The sequence below is a fragment of the Tenrec ecaudatus genome, chromosome 4 (assembly GCF_050624435.1).
Source record: "Tenrec ecaudatus isolate mTenEca1 chromosome 4, mTenEca1.hap1, whole genome shotgun sequence".
In the NCBI taxonomy this organism is placed as follows: domain Eukaryota; kingdom Metazoa; phylum Chordata; class Mammalia; order Afrosoricida; family Tenrecidae; genus Tenrec; species Tenrec ecaudatus.
Genome location: NC_134533.1, coordinates 5,673,161 through 5,698,259, shown reverse-complemented (window position 1 = coordinate 5,698,259; position 25,099 = coordinate 5,673,161). Strand labels below are relative to the sequence as shown.

Below are 25,099 nucleotides of genomic sequence, written 5' to 3'. Positions count from 1 at the left end.
CCCAACCGCCCCCCCTCCCAGCCCTCTTTATGGAGGAAAACGAATGAGACCCAACAAGGCTGTGTACGGACGGCATCATGAGCCCGAGGACCAGGGACAGAAGCCAGCTCTTTCTGCCCTTTCTGGACGAGCACCTGGACCAGACTGGTCTAGACCAGCATGAAACACCCACACTATGATTAGACCCCCATTTGCAGCAGCTAGCAGCCCGGGAGGGAGTCGCTCCACAGACTCCTGACCCCTTTGTAGTCAGACTGAGCTTCCTGTTCTAGTCCCTCCTTGCCTTGTTTTCCCACCCACCCCCATCAGGTGACACGAATGACAGCAACCTTGCAAAGGAGCCCTGGTGGCGAAGGGGTTCCGTGTTGGGCTGCTAGTCACAAGCTCAGCCGCTCCTTGGAGAAAGACGGGGCCTTCTACTCCCTCCGGGAAACTCTGGAAACCAACAGGGGCCGTTCTCCCGTCCTAGGAGCTGGCATGGACTGGGTGGCAGTGAGCTTATTGATCTTGCCAAAAGAAACTGAGCAGGACAAGAGAGTGCTCTTCACGTACACAGACAGGGGTTTGTAGCTGGCGACGAAATGGAACAGAACACAGACTGCTGTTAGGGGCCAGTGGCCAGAATGTGCCACACGTGTGTCTCGAGACCACAATGGGTGTGCACACTGCACTGAGGGCAAGGGACATGAGCAGGGGTTCAGGTCTCGTCTTGGATATGGGCGGAAAGGGTGGCAAGAGAAAAAGGTATTGACATTTCTGAACCACGGTGCCTTTGTCCCCACTCTTCTTGATGAACCTGCTCATCAAGTGTGTTCCTCTGCTCCCACTCCAATGACACTGGCCCTCACTGAGAGGGGCAGGAGGACAAGGGTGCTATAGCACCCGCTACCTGGAAACTGACTGCCGAGAGGGCGTAGCCATGACGAGCTGTGCCGCCATCATGTCGAGTCAGGGCTGGATGTGGGAAGGACGGGGAGGGGCACTGAAGAGAAAGGGGAGGACTCAGGCAGAGAAGCCCTCAGCGGGTCCCTGCGTGCCCCCACCAGAGGCTAGGTGTGTCGGCTCACGGCTGTGAGAGGGCAGCGGCAGGCACCAGCCCCGCTGAGCTTCTTTCCTGCTCAGCCTGAAAAGAAACAAGAACCGAACACATACCTGGCTGAGTCCTGCAACCAGTGCTCAGCTAATCCTAGGGAGTGACTCCTGATCTTTGGATGAGTGTGGGTTCTCTTAAAAGTACCCTGTTATGGAGTACAAGTGGGGTTCTTGAAGCAGAACAAGTACAGAATCCAAACTAGTTAAAAAGGTCTGCAAAATGCTCTACAATCGTGCTTACGCCAGCCGACAGCGCACATTACCGAGCACCAAAGACCTGGACAGCTGACACCACACGGAGGTCTGAAGCTCAGGCAACCTACCTCACGGGGTTGTTGTGTGGACAACTGTCGGGTTTGGAGAAATGCCTTGAGCTCCTCGAGGGAAAGGCGCTATAGGAATGCAAACACAAACAACAGTGAAAAACACGGCACAACCTGGACCTGCGATTTCTAACTAGACTTACAACATCAGCTATTGCAACGATTCTCACAACACAATTTGGGAGCTTTCTAGAGCCAAGCAGGTCCCGAAGACCACCAGGGGCCACTGCTGCCAAGTTCTCTTCTGTCCATGTTATTTTCCACCCGTGATTACAGTTAAAAGGTCTAGAAAGATTTCTGGGTCCATCATCAAGCCCCGATTATAAAGTGATGTGTAAAGTCTTACTCCACAGTAGTGACAAGGAATTCAGTCCAGACCTAAGTCCAGTGAAAGCCAACAGCCACGGGGGAGGACGGCCAGGGAGCTCGCAGGCTGACCTTGGATGAGGAGAAGCCCGATGAGTTCCAGTTCCAGCTCACTGCTCTCCTCCAAGGGTCTCCCGGCCTCCTCGAGACACCTGGGCCAGGTGAAAGCACCGACCCTACTCTACGTCCTGGAGGCAAGGGAGCCAGCAGTTACAGACCCCTTCCTCCTTCCCTCAGGCCTCACAGACTCAGAAACCCACGTGGGAGTTCTAGCCCCTCCGGTCGGGTCACTCTGTGTCGCCGTCAACTTGATGGCAGTTAAGTTTGGTTTGTTTCGGAAACGTGCAGAGACCAGTGAGGTAAAACCACGCCCCAGACGTCTGCAGATGCAAAACTCAGCCTCCAAGGACACCTGTCCGCTGCTCTCTGACCCACAGTGGATTGTTGAAGACAGGTTGTTGGTTCCCTACAGTCCTAACGGGACACAGTCCATTTCCCAATTTTCTACAGAATAGCATCTTTCAAAATGTTAAGACAGCATTCTGATCAATTCTTGCTCAAAGATGAAGCCTAAAGGACACTCATTTTCACAGAAACCCACAAGGATGATGTGAGACTGAGCGCCTTCCACTAACATCTACACACTCCATTCATCCCGGCTCCGTTTGCTCCAAATGCAACTTAGACGCCGCGGCCTTTAGAGTCTCTGCAATCAGGGTCTCTGGAGAAATTCTGGGAGTCTGGTAAGATGACCACAAGGGCACTGCCACGCTGGCCAGAGGCGGCACGGTTGCTCTTAGCAGGCAACAGGGTTGGTGCACCATCCGGGCTAGCTGCGGGCCTGGAAAACGTCACTGAGGTGCTGAAAGCACAGACATGCTTTCCCGCCCTGCGTCTTCAACGTGCTTAGCCAGCTATAATCTCAGATGCTTCTACTTGCAGGGAAAAGGAGTCCCTAGCATTGGATGAGTTTTAACTTTTGGGCCCTCGCAACTTTTGGGCCCTCGCGATACAGCTAAGAACTTGTTTCAGGTACATTCGAGAGTCGATCTGAATTTGACACATCTTTAAAAATAGAATACAAAATAACATTTGTATTCACAGAATCACATGATACGTGAAGCTAAATTTCAAAGGGTAAACCTCATAGTAAGTTTTCCTATAAAGAGTAGCAATTACTTGAAAGAAGGTCTGTGATCATATGATGGGGGTGGTGAGGTAGGGGGAAACGCTCTTACAACCTGGGGCTCTGCAGGATGCTGCGAGAGTCCAGCTGAACTCACCATCTAGAACAGAAGTGGAGGCTGCTCCCCGGCCTCATATTTTAGTACAAATATCCCTGGATAATAAGAATGCAGACCAGAACTGGCAAGCCTCTCAGCAGCGCAGGTGGCTCCTCCTGGCTCACGTACAGAACGCCCCCCTTGAACCTCACTTTAAATGCTGAGTATGAGTAACCGCCTGCGAAGTTCAACAAAAGCACCTGCTCCTCCCAGACAAAAGCGTGAAATTACCTAGTGTTCATTTTGTGTGTTTGAAAACCTAAATAGGGATCGAGAACCAAACTGGTTGCCAGGTCATCGTTTTCACAAAGCTCCTTGGCAGACATTCCAGAAGACGGTACATAGCGACTCTGTCCTTCAAATCCGGAACTCCCATGACCTGTGAATGAAGCCAGAGAAGTAACTGTAACTCAAAGGGGGTACTCAAAAACCTTACCTCAACACTCGGCTTACCCAGAGTGTCATTCTGACGCATTTCCATCTCCTCAGTGAAATTACAGAAACCCGTTAGTTACCCCCTACTATTGAAGCTGACTTGTATCCATTTCTCAAGACAAATATACCTCCCAATTCATTTTCTTCTAAGTCTCCTAATCTCGAAATTCTCTGTGTGGTATACCTCTCTCCATGGATACATGTCAATTTGACCTGAACGTCGATGGCGTATGAACCCCAGGAAGTGAGTTTCATTCATGAGAGCATTACTCCAGGCACCAAGGCAAACGTAGTCGAAGCGTTCTTAGAAAGTCAGCATGGGATGTAGAGACAGGCAGTGCAGCGGAGATGGTCACAACGACCCACCCAAGTGACCTTCGGATCCGTCTGCCCAGGATCTCCAGTGCTGTATCAGGTTAAGTAGTGTACGTTAACAGAATTTCATTTATAAATAGCATATAATTATATTGTTTTAAAGTGTTGTTTAAAGAAAAATGTGCAGTTTCACACACGTGTCAATTTTGACACCTGCCCATAGAGATGTCCACGAACCTAGCGTTACAAACCCTATACTTCACTAACCCACCAGTCTGATCAGGACCACATAGTAGCTGTGGTGGCCCACAAGCCAGGTACCCCAGGCATGTTGGCTAGCCAGTAAGGGGAGGGGTCAGGCTGGCTGTGGCTCTCTGGTTCCCAGCTTTACTCGCCCCTCTGAGAGGACACTGGACGGGGCAGATGGAGGGCGCCCGCAGAGTAGGGCAGTGTCAAAAGCCTTCCCGGATGGGAAGGTGGGGGTGGAGGGAGACATACTACACTGTCTGGAACCAGTCCCAGAGCAGCAGCTGGTTCCGAGGCTTCTGGGGGGGCGCAATTATTGTTCCTCGACTGTGCAGCTACTATGGCCTTAGGGCTAAAACGTGGGTCTAGGTTCGAGGGTGAGGCAGCAGAATTTAGAGGAAGCAGCAGATGGAGACCAACAAACTCAAACTCCCTGCCATCAAGTCACCTGACTCACAGAGCCTCTACAGGACAGAGCAGAACCGCCCCTGTGGGTCAGAGCCTCATCTTTCTCCCGTGGAACAGCTGATCTCACACTCAACAGGCTGTCCTGTTTTGAAGGGTCGATTCTGAAGGGATAATGGAAGCAGGGAAGTGGCTGATGTCATGGGAACAGCATGACCAGGTGACCAGGCGTGGCTTCTACGGGGCATCAGCTCCTGGGATTCATCTTGAGAGGTCACCAACTCTTCCGGCTCTTAGAACACAGGTGTGGAAGGCAGACAGAGGCAGGGAGGGAGAGGCCGAGATTCACTCCTACAAGCAGCAAACACACACCTAACTCTCTGCCACAGGCTGAGGCCGAGGTTTTCAAATCAAGTTCTTCACATGTAGGGGTGTGGAAATCTAAGGTCATCGCATTTTCCACCCAAACAGCTTTAGTAAGACTTACCCACTGAATAGTGTCTGAGTCAGGGGTTTGTCAGCAATGTGCAGCCAACACAACAATCAACCTTTATAGCACTCTCACCTCACCCTCCAAATGACCCCCCCCCCCCCATCAGCAGTCACGACCCATCCATTCACCCAGGAGCTTCTGGGGGTGGAGCGGATGAAGTGTAAGGATGCTGGTATGCACCCAGCACAAGGCAGCCATTCCAGGTGAGAGAGAGGCAGCCATCTGCTCCTATCAAGACTGCAGCCTCCAAGACCTTGTGGGGCCGCTCTATAGTCCTACAAGCCCGGACTCGCCTCAGGGCAGGCAGTGGGTTTATCCCCTTCCACCAACCACTCCCTTTCTCTCTGTGGGAACCCCCCCTCCTGGAGAAGTACTCAGACTCAGGAGGAGGTGTTTCCCAGGCGCACCTCTGCAGCACCAGACACCACCCAGCGTCTTGAAGCCCTTACCGTCTCCCTGCCTAGCAGACCACACATTCTCTGTAATCACCGGTCCCTGGGCACACTGGCGGTTTCCATGTTTTCCAGAACCTCTGCCATCGAGTCAATCTCCAGACAGCAGTCAGCCTTGGAGCAGCCGGTGGGTTTGAACTGCTGACCTTGTGAGAAGCAGCCCAGTGTGCAATCCACACCACCACCAGAGCGCCTATTGATTTATTTAAAAATAAGGATTGCTGAGTTGGAACCTACTCGGTGGAAGTGAGTTTTGAAATTTTTCAACTAGGTTATCTTTACTGCTGAGTATAAGAGTCCTGTATATATCCTGAATGCTAGGCCTCTATCAGATGAAATTCTTTTCTTCCAACCGTGGGCTGCGTGTTCTCTTTCTTGATGGTGTATCTCTTGAAGCAGGAGTCCTACAATTTGTTGAGTGAAATTTATTGTTTTTGCTGCTTGTACTTTTATATCTAATAAACTACCACTAAATCTGAAATCATGAAAATTTGCCCCAGTGTGGTTTTCTGAGTCTTATAATTTTAGCTTTCCACATGAGTTCCCTTTTATATATGGTATGAGGCAGGGGGAGCTGACCCCACTTGTCCCAGCACCACTGGTTGAAGAGACTTTCTACACGGTCAACAGACTGCAAGTCTGAGGGTTTGTGTCTAGACTCGATTCTGTCCCACTGCACCTGTCAGCACCTTGTTCTCTGGGTGACTGCAGCTTTCTAGTGACGTTTTGAAAATGGGAAGTGTAAGTCCTTTAACTTTGCTCTTGTTCTTTTTCAAGATTTGTTTTGGCTAATCTAGAATTTCCATGAGAAATGTAGGATCAGCTTTGAACTTCTGCAAAGAGGCTAGGTGGGGTGCCCACCCACTCCACCAAAGCTGGGGCTCTGAAATTGTGTTGAATCCATATCTCAATTTTTTTGGGGAAGTATTTTTTAACATTACCTTTTCCAATGAATAAACATGGGAGACTTTAACTTCTTTCAACATTGTTTGCAGTTTTCAAAGTTGTACATTTGTTAAATTTATCCCTAAATAGTCTATTTTTGATACTAGTGTAGATAAAGCTGTTTAATTTCATTTTCAGGTGGTTCACTGCAAGGGTAGAATGGTTGACTTTGAATACCCTGCAAACTCACTCAACTTGTTTTTAGCTCTAATAGTTTTTTAGTGGATTTTTTGTGTCTTTCATGCACTAGATCACGTGACTAGAGAACTAGCCTGTTTTACCATTAAGTCATGGTTTCACCTCTGGGTTTTTTAGACAGGTCCTGTATCAACTTGAGGACATTTTCAGTTTGTTGAATGTCCTGAGAGTTGGGTTTTATCAAATGCCATTTCTGAGTCTGCTGAGATGGCTGTCTTTAATTCTATGATACTGGAACATTATCTTACTTGTTTTTCCAGATAATGGTGCAGTGAATTATTTTAACATGGCCCTTCTAAATCCAGGCCCCACACCCCATCGTGTGATATAGTATAAATCCCACTACTCTCTGTGCCTTTGGTTAGGGTCCCATTTTGGAGCTGTTCATTATGCTAACAGGCATGATTAGAGTGGATTTCTCTCATGGAAACCATCCACAAGGTGTGAATGAACCACCACCCTTAGCTTTCTCAAAGGTGAGGTCTGTGTCCAATATACTGAAATGCTCTAGCAGAGTTCTCTGCCTCACTCGGGATCCTGCATCTGGTTCATCTTCATTTGTCCTGAGCTCCAATAGCTCCTGTAGCCTTGTGAGCCAGCAGCCTGTCAGTTTGGCTTCGTCAGCCCTGTAACCATGAGTGCGGAGAATTGTCCAGACTAACACTGGATCCACAGATTTGGGACTTGCTAGTCTCAGCTAAGTGAGCCACTTCCTTGGCAGTTGGGAGTTCTATGATATTGCAGCCAATTACAGAACTTTAACACGGAAGCACCAAGAGTCCTGGGGGAGAAGTGAATATTCAGGAAGAAAGAGTGATGGGAAAGCAGCAGTTTGGGAAGTGGAACATTTGGAACACCTTTAACCCACACCTCATGGCACAGAGACCAGCCTTGTGCGGCTCCTTCTGCATGAAATTATCCATGCAGAGATGGTAAACCAGCCCTGTATTTATTCTCAGAGAAAACCTTACTTAGCTGTGATGTAGCATCCCCTTCCTGTGGGGCTGGATTTGTTTGCTCGTGTGCCTCTCTATTCCTAAGAGGTACTGGTCTTGCTCCTGACTTTCAAGTTTGAGCATTTAGTCTTTCATCATGAAGTCATGGTCGCACCTCTGGGTTTTCCATACATGTCCTTTATCAAGGACATGCCTTGGGCTGCTAACCACAGGGTCAGCAGTTCACCAACTGCTGCTCTGAGGGAGAAAGATGGGACGTGCTACTCCCCTACAGAGTGACAGTCCTGCAAACTCCCTGCCCCATAGGGTTGCTATGAGTCAGAATGAATTTGGTGGCAGCAAGGTTTTTGTTTGTTTACTGATCTGTAGTTTTCTTGCAATTTTTCTGGTATCGGGGTAACTGCCCCCATACAATGAGGTTGACCAGAATACATTGCTTTATTATTTTTAGGAAGAGATTCCAGAGGACTGGTCTTAATAATTTTGTAAACATTTAGTAGAAGTCGCCAATGAAGAAATGTGGGACTAGAATAATCTGTGAATAACTATTAAAAAACAAGACGAAAAAAACCCCCACCCAAATCTGTTCTTACTGATTCAACCTCTTACTGAGATTTTTTATTTCTTTCTGGATCAATTCTGATGGTTTCCTCCGAAGAATTTGCCCACTTAATCTACATAATTGACTTTGTCATTATACAGTTCAGAATGCTCCCGAATAATCCTCTATTTCTCTAAGCTTTGCAATAATGTCCTCTTCTGTTTTGACTTCAGTAATCTGAGTTGAGTTCGCTCTCTTTTCTTGGTTAATGTGGATGAAGTGCCCCAGTTTTATGGATCTTTACAAAGAATCAACTTTTGGTTTTATTGATCTTATTTTTCTATTTCATGACTATCAATCTTTTTCTTCTTTCTTCTTACTCTGGTTCTAGTCTGTTCACTTTCCTAGTGTCGTAAAGCAGAGATGCATTATTTTACTACCTAGAACCAATACCACTGAAAGTGGTCATTTCTCAACTCCTTCAAACTAGAAGGACCCATCAGAAGCCACACAGTAGGGCAGGGCCAGGGCACAACGACTAACAGCACCCTCAGGGAAGGGGGAGAGTCCGGGAAGAGGAGAATCCATGTAGACCTGCTCCCCATCCCTTTCTGTCCTCAGATGGGCCTTCTGCCTAGACTCCTATATGGCAACAACCTGATGGGTCAGGGATAGTTAGGGCCCAATGACCAGCATGTACCCCTAAGTGTAAAGGAAAGGCGATGAATCAGAACTGGTGAAATCAACGTAACACTGTAGAAAATCCCACAGTTAACTCCAACCCAATAAATGGAAACAAAGACGATCCCAAGACCATCTACGGATATTCAACAGTGACTAGATCAACCTCAGGAAAAACAAAAGATTCCACAAGGTATCTTCTCAAAAATGGCCACACACTTTAATATGACTGACCTACTGTACGTACGACATGTGAATGGTATGCCAATAACTGTTAACAAACAAACAAAGCACAGACTTTTGGACAATCTACACAGAGCTGCCAATTTACAAAGTGGACACTCCTCCTCAGGCATCCGCTGCTTTTAGAAGTGTGGAAGATGTAACTTCACAAATTCTCTCCCAAAGCAGGTCCGTTCTTGCCACGGGGTGCAAAGAGAATGAAGCAACTTGTGGGCACCGCTTCACCGTCCAGAGAAACGATGTGTTTACACGCATAAGTGAAATGACACGGCTCTACTGTCAAGCTCTGGGGTCCTGCTGGCAGAGCGAGCTACAATACAAATTGGGCAAGGTCAGCGCTCCGGGGGGGAAAAGGTGACGTTTAACAGCATCAGCACCCCACAGGGGCAGTTCTATGCTATCCTACCGGCTGCTGGGATCGGAATCAAGTCAATGCAGTAAGGTTTGTCACGTGAAGGAGCCCCGGTGGCCAATAGCTAAACACTCAGCTACTAACCAAAAAAAAAAAAAAAAGCCAACCGCTCCGCAGAACCACATGGTAGTCAGCATGTCAAGGGACAGTGTCTTGGAAACCACCCTGTCCTAGAGGGTCACCATCTTTGCAAGTGACTTGACAGCAAGGAGACGGACCAAGGTAGTCCATTCAATGACCGTCCATTCCACTGCCATGCAAGTTATTTAGAGTTAACCTATTATTCTTGGTACACCATGAATGCTTATGAAAATTAACTAGAGCATGCCATGCTTATTCCTTTATCAAATGCACATAATAGTTTAAACTGAAGAGAAATTCAGTAGCAGTACTTTTAAAACCCTACAAACTCTAACAGAAAGTTATGACTAGAGAAGACTAATGAAGGTTATTATGTGAAGCGTCAAGCTTTTATGCTGAAGCTTCGTGTCAGTTCAACAAGCAGGAAGGCTGGTGGGAGGTCAAAGTGCACGGAGCACGTGTTGGTGATGAGACTATGAAAGGCTGTGCCAGGGGGGCCCCAAGGGAGGAGATGCATGACAAAGGCAGGGACTAGCCAGCTGCGTCCACCACCTGCACCCGCTATACGTACATCTGCTTGACCTCCGCTCCACTGTATTCCGGCCCGTCTTCAGCGCGTCCTTCCCCGGGTGCTGTAGTTTGGATGGGTGCTGCTGATGGTCGTTAGACAACTTGCCTCCATTTCTCCTGCCATTCACCACCATGTTCTTGGAGTCTCCTAGCCACTTCATGCCCACAGACAGCCTGAGCCAGGTGCATCGAGTCACTCTCTCCTAGGCGCTCCGAGGGGAAGGTCAATGTTCTCTCCTAACAGGAAGACACAGAAAACAAAACCACCACCAGGAGTCAATACCACAATGGACAGACAGAGCCCTACAAAGAGACAGGGCATTCAGAGGGTCCCACCCATGTCCTGCCGACCACCCCGTGGATGAGAGGAGGTGGTCGGAGGCAGTACGAATCCTGTCCCGCTCTTGTTGTTGCCTGCATTCAGATGGGGACCAGCTAATAACAGCAGAGGCTCAGACTGCCCGCCTCGGGACGCTTCCAGGAGTAAACCACAGATGATCCCCTTCTTGCTCCAAACAAAACTAAGACATCACTGCTACATTCTGCTCACGACAGTAAGGTCACCTGGCTGTGATCCTACCCATTCGAATGGTCTCACAGTGTGGACAGGCCAAGGGTGAGGAAGGAGAACCAGGGACCACATCTTCTCATGTCACTGCTGTCAGGTGGAAAGCACTGCTCAAGGCAATTAAAGGGACACTACTCAAAGAGCCATAGTGCGGCCACCCATCTGACATGTCTGCCAAAGCGTCCCTTTCCAGGGACAGCATACTTGAGAGATGATGCTTTTTAGTGACACAGAGGCCTCTCCCTCCACACAGTGGACGAGAATGCCCTGGAGCGGGAAGGATGCTGCTCAGGGACAAGGCCCTCTGGGCGTGAAGTGTCAGGGATCATCAGTGATGTCGGACGCCCCCTCATGAGGGACTTCTGCTTTAGTGTAGACCCCAAAAGGTCTTCTGATCTAGTGAACGCTTGGGTCGCCACTATACCTTCTTGTCCGTAGCTGATCAAAGGCTGGCGATGGTAGTCACCTGCCCTGTCCACCCACTCATACACACCCAGGGTCCCATCGCCTGGCTTCTCATGAGGCCACAGGAGAGCATGGTGGGCAAGCGCATCCCCCTCCACCGGCATGCTGGTTGCCCATGCACCAGACCCCCGCTGTTCCCTTCTCCCTGATGCCGAGTGAAGTGTGCATCTCAGCGACACCCAGGTAATGAGGCAATGCACCACTGCTACTGCTCCTGGTGACACTCAGGTGGCACCCAGCTGTCACCATGCACTGAAGACTGTGATCACCAGCAGCAAACCAGACCAAACCATCAACTTTCATCCACAATTAATTCAGGACCCTATTTATGTGAGGAGCCCTAGTGATGCAGTTAGTTGAGCACTGGGCTGCTAACTGAAAGGTTCGAGCTGCCCCATGGCAGAGAGCTGTGGAGGTCTGCTTCCACCAAGACCGACAGCCTCAGAGCCCCTGGGGCCGGCCCACTCTGCCCCACAGGGCGCCTCCGCATCCGCACCGGCTGGACGGCAGTGAGTTGGTCGGTTCGTTTATTTGGACTACCAGGAATATGTGACGGTGAATCGCGCTTGGATGTTAAGCCAAGGTCTGGCATAATGCCATCATTTTCATCCAGCTGATTCTGCTGGGCCCTTTCTTCCAGTGCCCCGTCCTCCAGGAAGCCTTCCCTGAGCTCACTGCCATGGCCAGGGAGAGGCCCTCTAGGAAGCCAGTTAGACAGCCTTCTGGGCCCGGGAATAACTGTAGACACCCCAAATCCAAGGACCCAGTCTCATCTCTGTGGCAACACCTGTCCTGAGCACAGCGTGTAGCATGGCGGGGCTGCTCCAACGATGGAGAACATGGAGGAGCTCTGGCACCTGAAACCAGACCCTTCCATGCGACTGAGAGGTACCTGCAGGCGACACAGCAGGCAACACACCTGAGGGTGAGCAGGCCTGAGGAGATGACAAAGGACCAGCGTGGCAGTTATCCGAGCTGCTGCCGCCACCCCACCTGTGGCTCCTGAGAATACAGGTGAGACAACCCCGGGACTGCCGAGACCTCACACAAGGTTGGAGAATGACTGAAGAGTTTGTGAAGCCTAACTCCTCAACAGGCCTCCAACAGCAATGGGCTCCTTAAGTCCCACCCAGAGTGCCCCTGGAGAGACGTGGGAAGAAAACACACGACAAGACAGGTTGTCTGGCCTGGCCACGCCACTTACCTGGCCTGCCTGCTGTCTGCAGAAAAACCATCCCCCAGCACTCTGTTGGCAATGAGAACCTTTGGGACTACAGTCCTAACTCCAGGACTAGCCACTGAACTCCAGGGCCAGTATCCACACGAGAACAAACCTCGGCCTTGTCTGAACTGTAGCCACTAACCTTAGCGAGTGGACCCAGGGCTCAGTCATGGCCACCCTCAAAAGGGCTTCAGTGGGAACTGACCCAACAGAAGGGGCTTAGTTTGTGAAAGGCAATTGGACAACCAAAAGAGAGTGTCCTCCCGGAGACCAGCGGCCTGGTGCAGAGGGTCCAGGTGCACCCAGGGGAAGACCTCTTTAAGTCTAAACCCACAGGTGGGCATCCATGTGAGACACAAGGTGAAGCCCCGAAGACTGCAGGGCAAATGGAGCAGAGCACCTGAGTAGTAAGACCTGGCAATCTGCTTCCTGAAGGTCACAGCCTTGGAAAGCCAATGGAGTTCTCTACACAGAGTTGCAACCAGACTGGGCAGCAGCTTCCAACTACCACCACCAGACCCAGGATAGGCCGGGCTGCCCAGCTTCTCACAGAGATGCAAGCGTGTGTAGGTAGGACAGCCAGACTGCCTGGAAATATGGCTCATGGGACAGATGGGGGTGGGGGGGTGATACACTGCTTAGGGGCAGATGGTGACAACAAACGCAACCATCAGGACTAAGGTTCTCCCACCAGTGGCAGCAGTCTCACATGACAGCGACTGTCTGTAAGGGGCATCAGAGAGGTCAGTTACAGGGAAGTCAAGAGCAGCATGCCTGCATCTTTGCGAAATTTCTTCTTAAAAGAATCCAGTAGGAAGTGGAGAGCAAATGCCTTGAGAATGATTGGGGCAGGGAATGTATGGATGTGCTTTATACAATTGATGTATGTATATGTATGGATTGTGGTAAGAGTTGTTGGAGTCCCTAATAAAATGTAAAAGAAGAAAAGAGAAAAAAATGATTAGGGCAAAGACTGTACAGATGTGCTTTATACAGTTGATGTATGTATATGTATGAACTGTGAAAAGAATTGTATCAGCCCTAATAAATTGTTAAAAAAAAAAGAATCCAGTAGGCAATTCTCAGGTGGGGAGTAACGTAGACTGAATATACTGACGGGCTGTCTGGGAAGGGGTGTGCCCTCTCATTTTGTGGGGAGACCAGCTGTGTGGGGGCATGTTGGGAGGTGGGCAGCCGCATTCCCCTAGGCCTGCTTGGCTCCAGGCTGGCCTGATCCAGGCCATCAGGGAGGGCAGCAGAGCCTGACGATGCCCCTCATGCCCAGTGCTGTTTGAATAATGAGTTGTCAGTGGAGTGTTTAAAGAGAAAACATGTCATCACACCCTGAAACCACTCGTCAGTCAAAAGCGTGACTCACAGGGACCTTATAAGGCAGGGCAAAAATGTCCTGTGGTTTCTGAGACTCTAATTCTTTACAGGACTAGAAAGCCTCTCTTTCTTCTGAGGAGCTGCTGGTGGATTTGAACTGCTAAACTATGGTTAGCAGCCCAATGTGTAACCACTGTGCCACCAGGGCTTCTCGCAGTACTCTGAACACTTCCCTGAGGAAGTACTGAGTGGGTTCACAGACTTGATGGGCAGTATGCTCATCTCCCCCTGCATCCAGTCACCGTCAGCACCTTCCCATCCTCCACATCCCGGGGATTACAGACAGTAAGTTCCTTCTGAGCCAATGGTGCTAACCCAATCCAACAACTCAGGTTCCAAGCCCTTTCCACATGACGTCTTTAGGTTACTGTTCTTTCTATGTCTGAAGCTGTCAGAAATAGTAAACCCTGGTTCTGAAGGCGCACTCAGTATTTCAGCATCAAGATAATAACTGGACATTGCCAAGGACCAGCTCACAGGCTGGTTGGTCTGCAGATGGTTGGAGTGTGGCCGTGGCCAGGACACTAGACTCGGTAGGGAGAAAGGGGAAAGCTCGCACACATTAAAAACAAAGCATGCTCTGCCTCTGGCCTTCTAGAACTTTTCATTCAGAAAAGCCCAGCAGAGGTGCTCCAAGTGCTTAGGCTACAACTGGGCAAGAAACGATTCAACAGAACCAACAGCGAGCGCTTGGCCCACTGGGACGCAGCTTCCTCTGGCCCACCATTTCAAGGCCAGCAGGCCTCTCAGAGCTAAGAAAGGAGAACAAGGCACTGACAGACTGCACAAATCATTGCTGCGTGACTCAAACACACTTACGTTACAGAGCAGGGCTGTCCCGCAGTGTTCCCGAGGCTGTCATCTTTACAGAAGCCACGGTCATAGCGTTCTCCCACAGAGCAATTGGTGAGTTTGCACTGCTAAGCATTTCACTGCTGCGCCACTCCACGGCCCCGAGATCTCCAAGTCTTCACCAATCAGAGGCGCAGACGCCCAGTGTGATGGGACTCTAACAAGTTATAGGTGTCAGAGCTAAACTCAAAACAAACAGCTGGAAAAGCACAGAAATGAGACAAGCAAACTGAAACGCAGCCACTGGTCAGGGACCAGCACACTCAGAGCGGTGTTGGCCCCAACGAGGCTTGCTTGGCAACGGATGCTGCCCAGCCTCTTCAGGGCAGCCTGTGCATGCCTGTTCCATGTGCAGAAGCCACAGGCAATAACAAACCCAATAGCCCACTAAATTTCTGGGTGTGCAGAATTCACCTTCCTGATGCCCACAGGATCCTAACTGGCCTGACCCCATGACCTCCAAGGTCACCTACTTTTGGAACCCTTTGTACTGTCCCCAGCAATGAACTCCAGGTGAGCAGCTGGGGGCTCTGCTGGGCAGGCAGAAAAGCCATGGGGATGTGTCTCTCTCTGAATTCACAGCCTTCCTTCACCTACACAGAGCTCCTACTGTCCAGCCACCCAGACCTGAACACCCTCATCTTGAGGAGCAAGGCCAGGACGAGCAAGCCAGAGCAGATGTGTGAGGTCTATCCGATGTCACAGGCACAGTGACCGCCAGGAAAAGGAACGGACACCACCTTTAAAAAGGTGTCTCGACCGCTATGTCAATGGCCAGTAAAGGCTGGTGACCCTGAGATCCGGCCCACAGCACAGCCCACCAAGATCTATCTCCCTGGGGAGGCCACAAGGGGGGTTGGAGGGAACCACTTCTCTAAGATGGAGAAAAGCCCCTTTTCTGGTCAACATGAAAACAGAAACAATACAATGCAACGAAACATTTTCAGGCCAGGCAGGATCCAATCCCTTTGCTATACTTACCTATCTGGCCACTGGGCAAGTAAGAACTCTCTAATCAATCGCCTGAGGACAGGAAGGATGTCACAGCTCCTCAGGTCCATGCAATGGACCCTGGTGTTGCAGTGCTTAAAGCGCTCAGTAGAGGCGATGGCAGTTCCAAGCTATGGACAGCTCCTCAGTTACAGACGTGCTGCTCCCAGGAAGAAGAAAGGCAGGGCGGTCAGCTTGTTGGGCGATTTCTTGGGAACAAATGCTGATGGGCCGTTCCACTCTGTCCTATTGGGCCAACAGGGGTGGGGGTGGTGTGTGTGTGTGTGTGTGTGTGTGTGTGTGTGTGTGTCAGAATCCAGCTGACAATGGCTTGGTAAACTCATCAACGTGCAGTATGTGTGACAATGCAGAGTTTGATAGAAGAGGGCCTACCGCCAACTCTCAGAAGGGATTCCCAAGGTAAAAGTGTTAGCTGAGTTGGCCACTGAAAGATCATGTCCATGCGCTACCTCCTTATGTCTGTAAACAAAATCAAGGGTGCTACAGGTGAGACCCATGATTTTACATGCAAATGCCACCTAGTGCCCAGATCCCGCAAGCACAGCCCCTACTGTCCATCATTCTGCCGCTGTGAAGCAAGCTTCTCCCTTCCAGCTAGCCAAGGGAAGCTCTGCCCCTGCGGGGCAGTCTCGGGCAGGTGTGTGGGCAAAGGGTTGCGCTGACAGGGAAGGCACTGCAACTTGCAGCCCGTGGGTGAAGACAGAGGCAGTGGCGTAAGGATATCAAGGGCAGGACGAGTGCCAGAAATACTTCGGCAACAGAGCAGGTACAGAGTAGGCCGGGGGACTGCTGAGGTCAGGTCAGGTAAGGACATGCTAAGTAACAGGCCAGGGCGGCGTAACCACTAAGAGAGTGAAGAGCAGAAAGTGCCACCTCTTACAGTGACAAGGCAGGAACAGTGGGCCAGCTGTGCCAGACTTTCAGGCCAAAATGTCCCACCCCTTGCTCATCCTACCTAGCCCTACAAGTTGGAGGTGGGGGGGTAGGGGAGTGGTAAATCATCTTACTCAAAAAAAAAAAAAGATTCACAACAGAAAAGTGGGTGCAGGGAGACATCGGACAGGGCAAGATATGACAAAATAATAATTGATAAATTATCAAGGGCTCATGACAGAGGGGTAGTGGGGAGGGAGGGGGAAAATGAGCTGATGTCAGGGGCTTAAGTGGAGAGCAAAAGTTTTGAGAATGATGAGGGCAATGAATATACAGATGTGCTTTACACAATTGATGGATGTATGGATTGTGATGAGTTGTATGAGCCCCTAATAAAACGATTTAAAAAAAAGATTCACCAACTCTAAGAAATTGAATAGGGCAGGTGGGTGGCTACTGAACCCCACAGAGCTGAGCAGGCTGCTGGCCCCGCAGCCGAGGAAGAGGAAGGTGCTTTCTGGGAGCCATGTGAGCTAAGAAGCCCAGGTGCAGCAGTTTGGGGGGTTTAGGTACTGGGCTGCTACTTGTAAGGTCATGGTTCAAACCCATCAGCTGCTTCTCAGGATATATGAGGAGGTTGTCTGTTCCCTAAAAGACCAAGAGTATGAAAACCCTTAAAACAGTTCCACTAGGTCCTACAGGTCACTACAAGTCAGCACCCTCGACAGCTGCAGGTCTTACACCACACACACCAATATTCAGAGGGGCTGGGACTTTGTGGCAGATTTAGACTGTGTTGTATTCAGTAAGACAAGGGTTGCTTCTTGTCACGAACAAGCACTCTTGTACTTCCTACAACCCTCTGTTAGTAAATGTGTGTGTGTGTGTGTGTGTGTGTATGGTGTCCTCAGCTGCACTCTAGCAAGGAGCCTGGTGGTGGGTGAGACTCTGGTTGGGGCAGCACGTGGGATGACAGCGACTTAGCAAGACTAGGTCCAGATCAGAGAAGGTGGTGAAGGGCAGCAGCAGGAAGGTGGCATGACACTCTGGGGGTGGGTGATGGCCAGACTGGCAGGACCACAGTGACGGTACACTGAGGGGACTGCAGGGAATGAGACCAGAAAGTGTGTGCCAACTGTTGAATGTAAAGCCAATGGACTGACTGCTCTATAAACCCTCACCCAGTTCACGATAAAAAACTCACTGCCTTCGAGTCAATGCCAACCCATGGTGACCCTATAGGGCAGGGAGAGCTGCCCCTGTGGGTTTCCGAGGTGTAAACTCTTTATGGGAGCCCTGTTTCTCTCTCCTACAGAGTGGCTGGTAGTTTCGAACTGCTGACCTTGAGGATCACAGCTTAACCACTATGCCACCAGGCCTCCTATCATTTCACAGTGAAAAGGCTAAAAGAAAAAGATGGCCATTATGCCAGCCGAGTTTGGGAGAAAAGGGAAACAGGTCTGCAGGAAAGAAGAGAGGAGGAAGCGTAGCTGCTTCGTCTGAGGTGGGAGGGTGCACAAGAGAAGGAGGGTGCCAGAGAAGGGTGCTGAGCAGTGTCACCAGTCACCACCAAGCAGCCAGTGTTGGAGGCACAGTGGCTTGGGAGCTAGAGCTGGCGATTAATCTTCTTCAGACAAAAGCCACAAAGCCACTCGGACTCTCACCACCAGGCTGTAGGCGACGGGAGCCCTTTCTACCTCCACACACACTTGGGCAACGCCTGGCCCCCAGTCTGCCACCACCCAGCCAGTGCTCGAAGAGCTGGCCTGACCTAGACAGTGTTACCCCTGCCTTCTATTAGGCAGCCACATGCAACGACAAACTCTCTCACAGCAGAGCTAGGCCACGTGGGAGGAGACCTAAGATTGGATGGTGGAGGGACCCACAGGTCAAGGGCAGGCCCCTCCTCCCTCTTCTCCCCGCCACTCCTTAGCACAGACAGTGCTTCTTTAAGAGTGGGTTGCTTTTCTTGCTGTAAATACCAGGCAGTTTCAGAAAGTTCACAGGAAAACGGAATGAAAAGAAAGTTAAATGTTCCCAATTATTTTAAAGCCCCCCTCCTATATATCAAAGGTTTTCTGTGACCTAACTTCCCCTCCAAGAGGGGACCATACACCGGGACAAGCCACTCCAGACTCAGCTGCCAAGCAGAGCCCGTGTCCGCCCAGGGCACACCAGGCACTGTTCGTGGTGCTGGAGTTGGCCGCAACCAGGCAACACTAGAGGGCGCTCGGAAGCACCAATTTTCGGGGAATGCAGGGTCCTGAGTACAGGTGTGGTTTCAGCCTGTAGGCCAAGTAGGATGAGGGTGAGGTTGCTTCCCTTGAGGCAGAGGCAGGGCGGGTTCCACACTATTTTAAAAACACGCTCCGGGGCCACCAAAGCTATATCCATGAACAGACCGCAAGGCTTACCATCAAGTTACTAACATTTCCAAAACAATAGAGGGGAAACTACCTTAGCACTAGTTTTCACTGGACACGCCATTCTGACACACTTCCATCTCCTCAATGAAAACTGTAGAAACAGATTACTTTCATCTCCCACTGTTTATGCTGACTTTTATCTATTTAGCAAGACAAATATATATCCAAATTTATTTTCTTCTAAGCTTTCTCAAAATTCTCTGTATGGTACACCAATCTATATATGCGCATCAATTTGACATGAATGTAAATGGAGTATTAACCCCAGTAAATCCGTTTCATTCATGAAACATTACTTCAGAAATGTAAAAGCAGTCAAAAAGTTCTTAGGGGGAAAAAAGTTCTTAGAGTCCACGTGAAATGTGAAGACCAACCAGCAGTGCAGCGGAGACTGTCATACTGACTGGCCCTAGAGACCCTTGCCATACTGCAATGCAAGCACTTCTCAAATGCCATGCAGCTAAGTTGGCATCATACAATTACATGTCCTGCTTGACCAGTGGAGACAGGTATCTAAGAAATGTCTGTACACCTAGTGTTAAATACAAAGGGGTTTCAGCAAATTCACGTTAAACCTACTATCTTTTCATTCCATCTCCCATGACCTTTTGAAAGCCCCTGGTATAGAAGTGAGCTCTCTAACAGTGAGGGAGTCAGGAAAGAAGGCAGCTGTGGCCACTGCTGCTACTGTCCCCCTCAACAGGAGCAGGGAGACTTGTCCCAGGGGGAGCCTAAGACTGTCACTGTAGGCCTGAGGGAGCAGGGAGGCATGCCTTTATTTTTAAACTTATTGTGAATTGGGTGAAGGTTTACAAAGTGCACCCGTTCTCTGTTCAACTGAGTGTATTTTGTTTCATGTCGTTGACTGCCATCTCTACAATAGGGTGGCACTAAGGGTCAACAAGGAAGTGTGGCAGTGACCTGAGGGAATGGTCATTGCCACACAAACAGCGGAGTAGCTCCAGGTCCTCCAGTCAACCCTCACCCAGCCCCAAACCAAAAACCTCACTGCCATCAAGTCGACTCCAACTCATTCGGTCTCACAATGGATAAGACTTATAATTTACAAGCACTTGACTGCAAACTGCAAGGTTGATGGTTTGAAACCATCCAGCTACTCTTAAGAGAGACACACAAACATACAGACACACACACAAGGAGAGCTGCCCTTGTCAAGGCCAAACCATCACGTCAATTCCAACATGGCAGCCCTGTACAGACTTTCTAAGGCTGTAAAATCTCTAGGAGCAGAAAGCCCTGTCTTTCTCTTGAGAAGCAGCTGGTGGGTTTGAACCACCAACCTTGTAGTTGTCAGCCCTACCCAAGCTTAGAACGCCCCCCCCCCCCAAGGGCAACTCTACGCTGTCCTACAGAGTGGCTGTAAGTGGAAAATCAACTCAATGACACCAAACCACCACATCACCTACTGCCCAGGGTTCACTCCTAGCTGCCCTCCGCAGCAAGTGCTCTGCCCAGCCAGAGGCAGGGAAGACAAACTCCTCCAGGGTCCTCTCCAAGCTGTGGGTCCATGGAGGGTGCCCAAGATGAGGATTATCCCCCACAATGAGGCCCCTTAGCTGGAGAGCCAGACATGGCTGCGGGCGCACATGTAAACTCACCAGGGCCTACCCTCAGCGCAAGCTTACGCTGCAAGCAGGTTTTCTGATTTCAAAGTGGGCAGCAAGTTCCTGGAAGCAATGACGTCCCACATCACTGTACCCAGGTTGGAAATGCCCTGGGGCTCCAAACCGACCAACCAGCAGCTAGCTGGGTCTAAGTGGGCAAGCCTGTGGGCTTCATCTTGACTTTGGACAGCAATGAAACCACTGTCCACAGTAAGACAGGGCAGCAACAGGAAGGTGAATGACACTCTCCTTCCCCAAAATAAACATTAACGAAAACACTTGGAGAGGAAAAAATATCCTTACAGCTTATTCACAAAACAGATTTCTACTACAGAGATCTGAACTGAAAGCAGAGCACCCTGAGGTCCCCTACAATGGTGCTCCTTTGTCATGGGGTCACACGCATCAAGGAGCCACTGAGGAGCCCTGGTGGCATATTGGTTAAGCAAGGTCTATAGTTCTCAACACCAGCCGCTCCGAGTAAAGAATTACAGTCTTGGAAACTCACAGGAGCAGTTCTACCTTGTCCTGTAAGGTCATTATGAGTTGACAGTGAGTTTAGCGTTCTGAAAGGAACCACTGATGCAGCGGAGGGTGCATGGTGGTAAAGTGCTCAGCAGCAAGACACAGGCTGGGGCTGGAATCCATGGACCGCTCTGGGCCGCAGAGGCAGCCTGGGCTTGTTAAGGTGGCTGGAAGCCCGTGTGGCTTGGCTCAGGGGTGAGGGGATGTACAAGTGTGACATAAGGGGCTTCTCTGAAAGGACCCGCTCTCTGAGTTGTGGGAAAGCATTCCTGGGACAGAGAGCTCTGCAGATACCACACTCATTTTGCCGGCCACTGCCACTGATTGATCCCAGAGACCCACAAATGGCACTTGAGGCAAAATGTGAACCACAGCACATACACACACCTTTTCTGGGCTCAAAGGACTAACACACCCACAGCTCAAGATACACACTTCCCTCAGGGCTGTGAACTGGGCTCAGGGGACAGGAGGCAGCGATAACAATAGTTAAGAGGGCCCTGGGCACCATCTGACAATGAGAGCTTGGTTTCACAGGGGACAGAGCAAGAACCAGCCCCCATCCACACGTCTCCAAAAACCAGTCTTCCACAAACTTGCTGTGATACAGCCAGTTCCAGACTAAAGTGGATTATTTTTGTTTATAAACAAGAGCAATGTTTCTCAGTAACACTAAAACCCCAAACCAAACCCATGGCCATTGGGTCCATTCTGACTCACAGTGACCCTATATGTGGAATCCCTGAGCTGGACATCTTTCTGGGAGCAAACAATGAGCAGCTGGTGGGTTTGAACCGCCGACCTTATGGTGAGCAGCCCACTGTTTCCTTGACAGCCAAGTACAAATAAAAAGCTTACTGCCTGAAGAACTATTACAAGTTTATAATGAAAAAAGAGAAGTTTGTCCTGAAGAAGCGGTGGGGCAGAGGGGTGTCTCCTGTTCCACATAGTGGGAAGCAACGAAACAGCAAGGAACGAGCTTGCGTCTTTAGGGTCAACAAACAGGCAGGCACCACTCAGCGGGGGGAGAAAGCCGCCACGAGAATGTAGCGAGCATGGGGGAGGGACCCACCAAGCCTGACACAATGTGTGTCTGTGTGTGTGTGGGGGGGGGGGGTTGGTGCTCCAGAAGCCGGCCAGGGTTTGCACTTTGTACTGGTGTGCCTGGACAGTGCACACACATGCGTGTCTGTGTGAGAGAGACAGTCAGTGGGCCCATGCACATAAAGGATGCCCCCATCCTCGCATGATAAGCTCTCTGACCCTTCCTGAAGGGTGAGCATGTGTTAGAGGAAGGGTGTCCAAAGGCACGAGACCGAAAGGTGCCTGGCCTGGGGGCCTAGAGTTTGGGCAAGTGAGCATGCTTGGGTAAGAAGGTATGCTTACACAGATGCTGGCGAACGCCAGGGGGGACTTTACCCTTGGACAACAGTGAGTCCCAGCAGGGACAGGGTCACTCCACTCCTGCAAAGTAAACTTGTATCTCCAGGGAGTAACTCGGCGCCTGAGTTCCAACACCCTCCAAACCAGGCAGTCAATTCACGAAAAATAACCTGCAGGTCCCCGCCCGGATGACTTTCGCTACATTACAGGGACAAAGTTCCCACGGACACTGCCTGACCGAGCATCCCACGCTGCAGCCTTAGCAGCGGTAGCTACGGCCAGATGACAAGCCACTTCCCTGCGCCAGCAAGCAGTTCGCCTGGCAGGCTTGTTTGTTTTCTGAAAGAACTTCCAAGAACACCTTCCACCTCCCCGCATTCCTTCCCAACTTCCGCCATTCAACGGGATTCACCCCGCGACAGGGTGAAGGGATCCCCAACTCGAGACTGACTTTTCTTCTGAGCTCTTTCCAGGACGCCGGGTCCGGGTGACCCTGGAAAAGTGCGCGCCCCCCTCCCGCCGCCAAGGCGGGCGTTGACAATGGGACACCTGCTCTCTGGACAGAGCCCTGCAAGGGGCGACCCGGATCGTCCAGGACCCTGGATTGCTGGCAGGGCCTCCGGGGCGCAGCCGCCGGGTGGGACGCAGCCCCCTGTCAAAGGCGAGCGCGCTGGGCGCCGGCTCCGGAGCGAATTCGGGCGGCGGTGGCGGGCGCAGATTGGGCGAGCCCGCGCCCGGCCGCCCATTGGAGCAGAGGGAAAACAGAGTCCCCCAATCGCGAGCGCCGCGCGGCGCCCCGCGTGCGGCCGCCGGCCCGGCCCCGCGCGGCCCGCCGGCCGCTACCGCTCCCTTCCGGCCGCGGCCACCACTGCAGGCCCGCGCCCGCCGCCCCCCGGCCGGCCGGCAGGGGGAGGCCCGGCCCGCGCCGCCCGCCCCCCGGCGCGGACGCCGTCTCTCCCCCTGCCGCCGGGCCCGCGCCCCCGCCGGCGCCCGGCTCCGCACGCCGCCCGGCCCGCCGCCCCGGCCCCGCCGCTCGCCCCCGGCCCGCCGCCCGGCCCGCCGCGCCCCTCCCCCGACTCACCGCCCGCGCCGCCCGGCTCTCCGCCAGGCGCGGCCGAGGCCCGAGCGCCCCGCCGCTGCGATGGGGCCCCGCGCCGCCGGGCGCCGCGTCCCCGTCCCCCCGGCGAATTAATCACCAAAAAATAATTCCCCAGAAAAATGGAGAGTAAAATCCAAGATGGCGGCCGCGGACGCAGCACCGCCCGCTCCCTCCGCGATCTGAAAAGAAGTCCCCGCCGCGGCCCCCGCCCCCACCCGCCGCCGCTACCGCGGCGCCCCCCGCCCGCCTTCGCCGGGCATCCCCGCCGGCCCGTCGGCTCGCCCGCCGCTCACCTTCGCCTCGCGCGCCGCCGCGGGGCCGGAGCGCAGCTGCTGGCCTCGGGGCTCTGCGGCCTGGTCGTCGCGCCGCGCGGTACCGCTCCGGTCGGGGCGTCCTCACCTCATAGCCCCGGAGCGTCCGCCGCACCCGCCGCCGCGTCGCCGCCCCCGGTGAGCCACCCGGACGCCGCCCGGGCGCGTGGAGGGATACGAAAAGGAGTCCGCGGCCCCGACGGCGGAGGGACACCACGCCGGCCGCGGCCCGGCCTCGGCCCGGCGCCCCCCGCCCGGCGAAGAGGGAAGGAGTCCCCCGCCGGGCGATCTCGACGGCGGAGGGACAAGAAGCCGCTGGAGCAAACGGCCGTGTCGCCGCCGTCGCCTCACCCGGCGGAGGGATCCGAGGCCAGCGTCTGTGGCGAGCGGGATCCCTCCGCCCCTCGCTGCCCTTTAAATCGCGGCCCGAGGAGGCGACGCGCGCCCGTGGGCGCCACCTAGGTCCGGGTCGGCCTCGCGCGACGCCCGGTCCCTGAGGGCCCACCGGCCCGACCCGGGGCTCGGCGCGCACCGGCACCTCCCAGGGAGGCAGCTCCCGGTGGGGTCTCGGCCCGAGTCGGGGAGCAGGCTGGCGTCCTTAGCGCGGCGCCTCCTGGCTGCGCGTGGGGGGAGGTGACCCCATGAAGACGCGTTTCTTTGTTGTGGGAATGGGTGTCGTTGGGAGCGGCTACACCCTTCCAGACCGTGTGGGCAGCCGAGCGTTGCCACACGGACAGTGGGGGAGGGAGGCGGGCCACTGGAGCCCGAGCGGCAGCCACCCTTCGCTGAGCGCCTACTGTGTGCCCGGCGCCTTGGGACCCTGAGCTGGACAGGACATGATCGCGGAGGATGCAGCCCCTTCCTCCCGAGGCTCAGGCCTTCACCCGCCCGGGGGCACAGTGAGGCCCCCCGCAGGCTGAGTCTTAAAAAGACTGCAAAGTTACTATCCCGTGAAAGCAAAAGCCAAACTAGCCGCCATCAACTCACCCCGTCCCGGCGACCCTATAGGGCGGGGTAGAACTGCCCCAGGTGGGTGGGGGGGATCTGACACGGTCACTCACTCTGCAGAGGATTAGGAAGTCTCATCTTTCTCCCACTGAGTGGGTGCGTAGCTTTGAACTGCTGACCTTGCAGTTAGCAGCCCAACTCGTAACCAATACACCCTACTGGGCACCTCTATGCAGCCAGTACCGTATACCCGAGGGGCCCACTAGAGTAGCACCCTGGGCAAGATACCGGCCCCTCTGCAGGGGAAAGACCTGGTGCCTTTGAGCCCCAATTCTCAGAGCCCCTGTGTGAAACCCTACGCAGTC

The 25,099-nt window shown here is 52.4% G+C and overlaps 1 protein-coding gene across 6 annotated transcripts in view; it reads right to left on the bottom strand.

Moving 5' to 3' along the window:
• KMT5B (lysine methyltransferase 5B) overlaps positions 1-24,166 on the bottom strand; it is a 40,458-nt gene extending 16,292 nt beyond the window's left edge. Inside the window, exons 1-6 of one of the 6 annotated variants that reach the window (XM_075545260.1) lie at positions 23,458-23,618; positions 15,515-15,683; positions 14,501-14,732; positions 10,039-10,274; positions 3,296-3,443; positions 1,416-1,484 (exon numbers count right to left, since the gene is read on the bottom strand). In XM_075545260.1, the coding sequence (XP_075401375.1) occupies positions 1,416-1,484; positions 3,296-3,443; positions 10,039-10,198 (377 nt within the window). In that variant the 5' untranslated portion in view covers positions 10,199-10,274; positions 14,501-14,732; positions 15,515-15,683; positions 23,458-23,618. Of the gene's footprint in view, positions 1-1,415; positions 1,485-3,295; positions 3,444-10,038; positions 10,275-14,500; positions 14,733-15,514; positions 15,684-23,457; positions 23,619-23,768 lie in introns of those variants that run through there. The other 5 variants (XM_075545259.1, XM_075545258.1, XM_075545256.1 and 2 more) reach the window with 5 other exon arrangements.
• Positions 24,167-25,099: the final 933 nt, after the last annotated feature.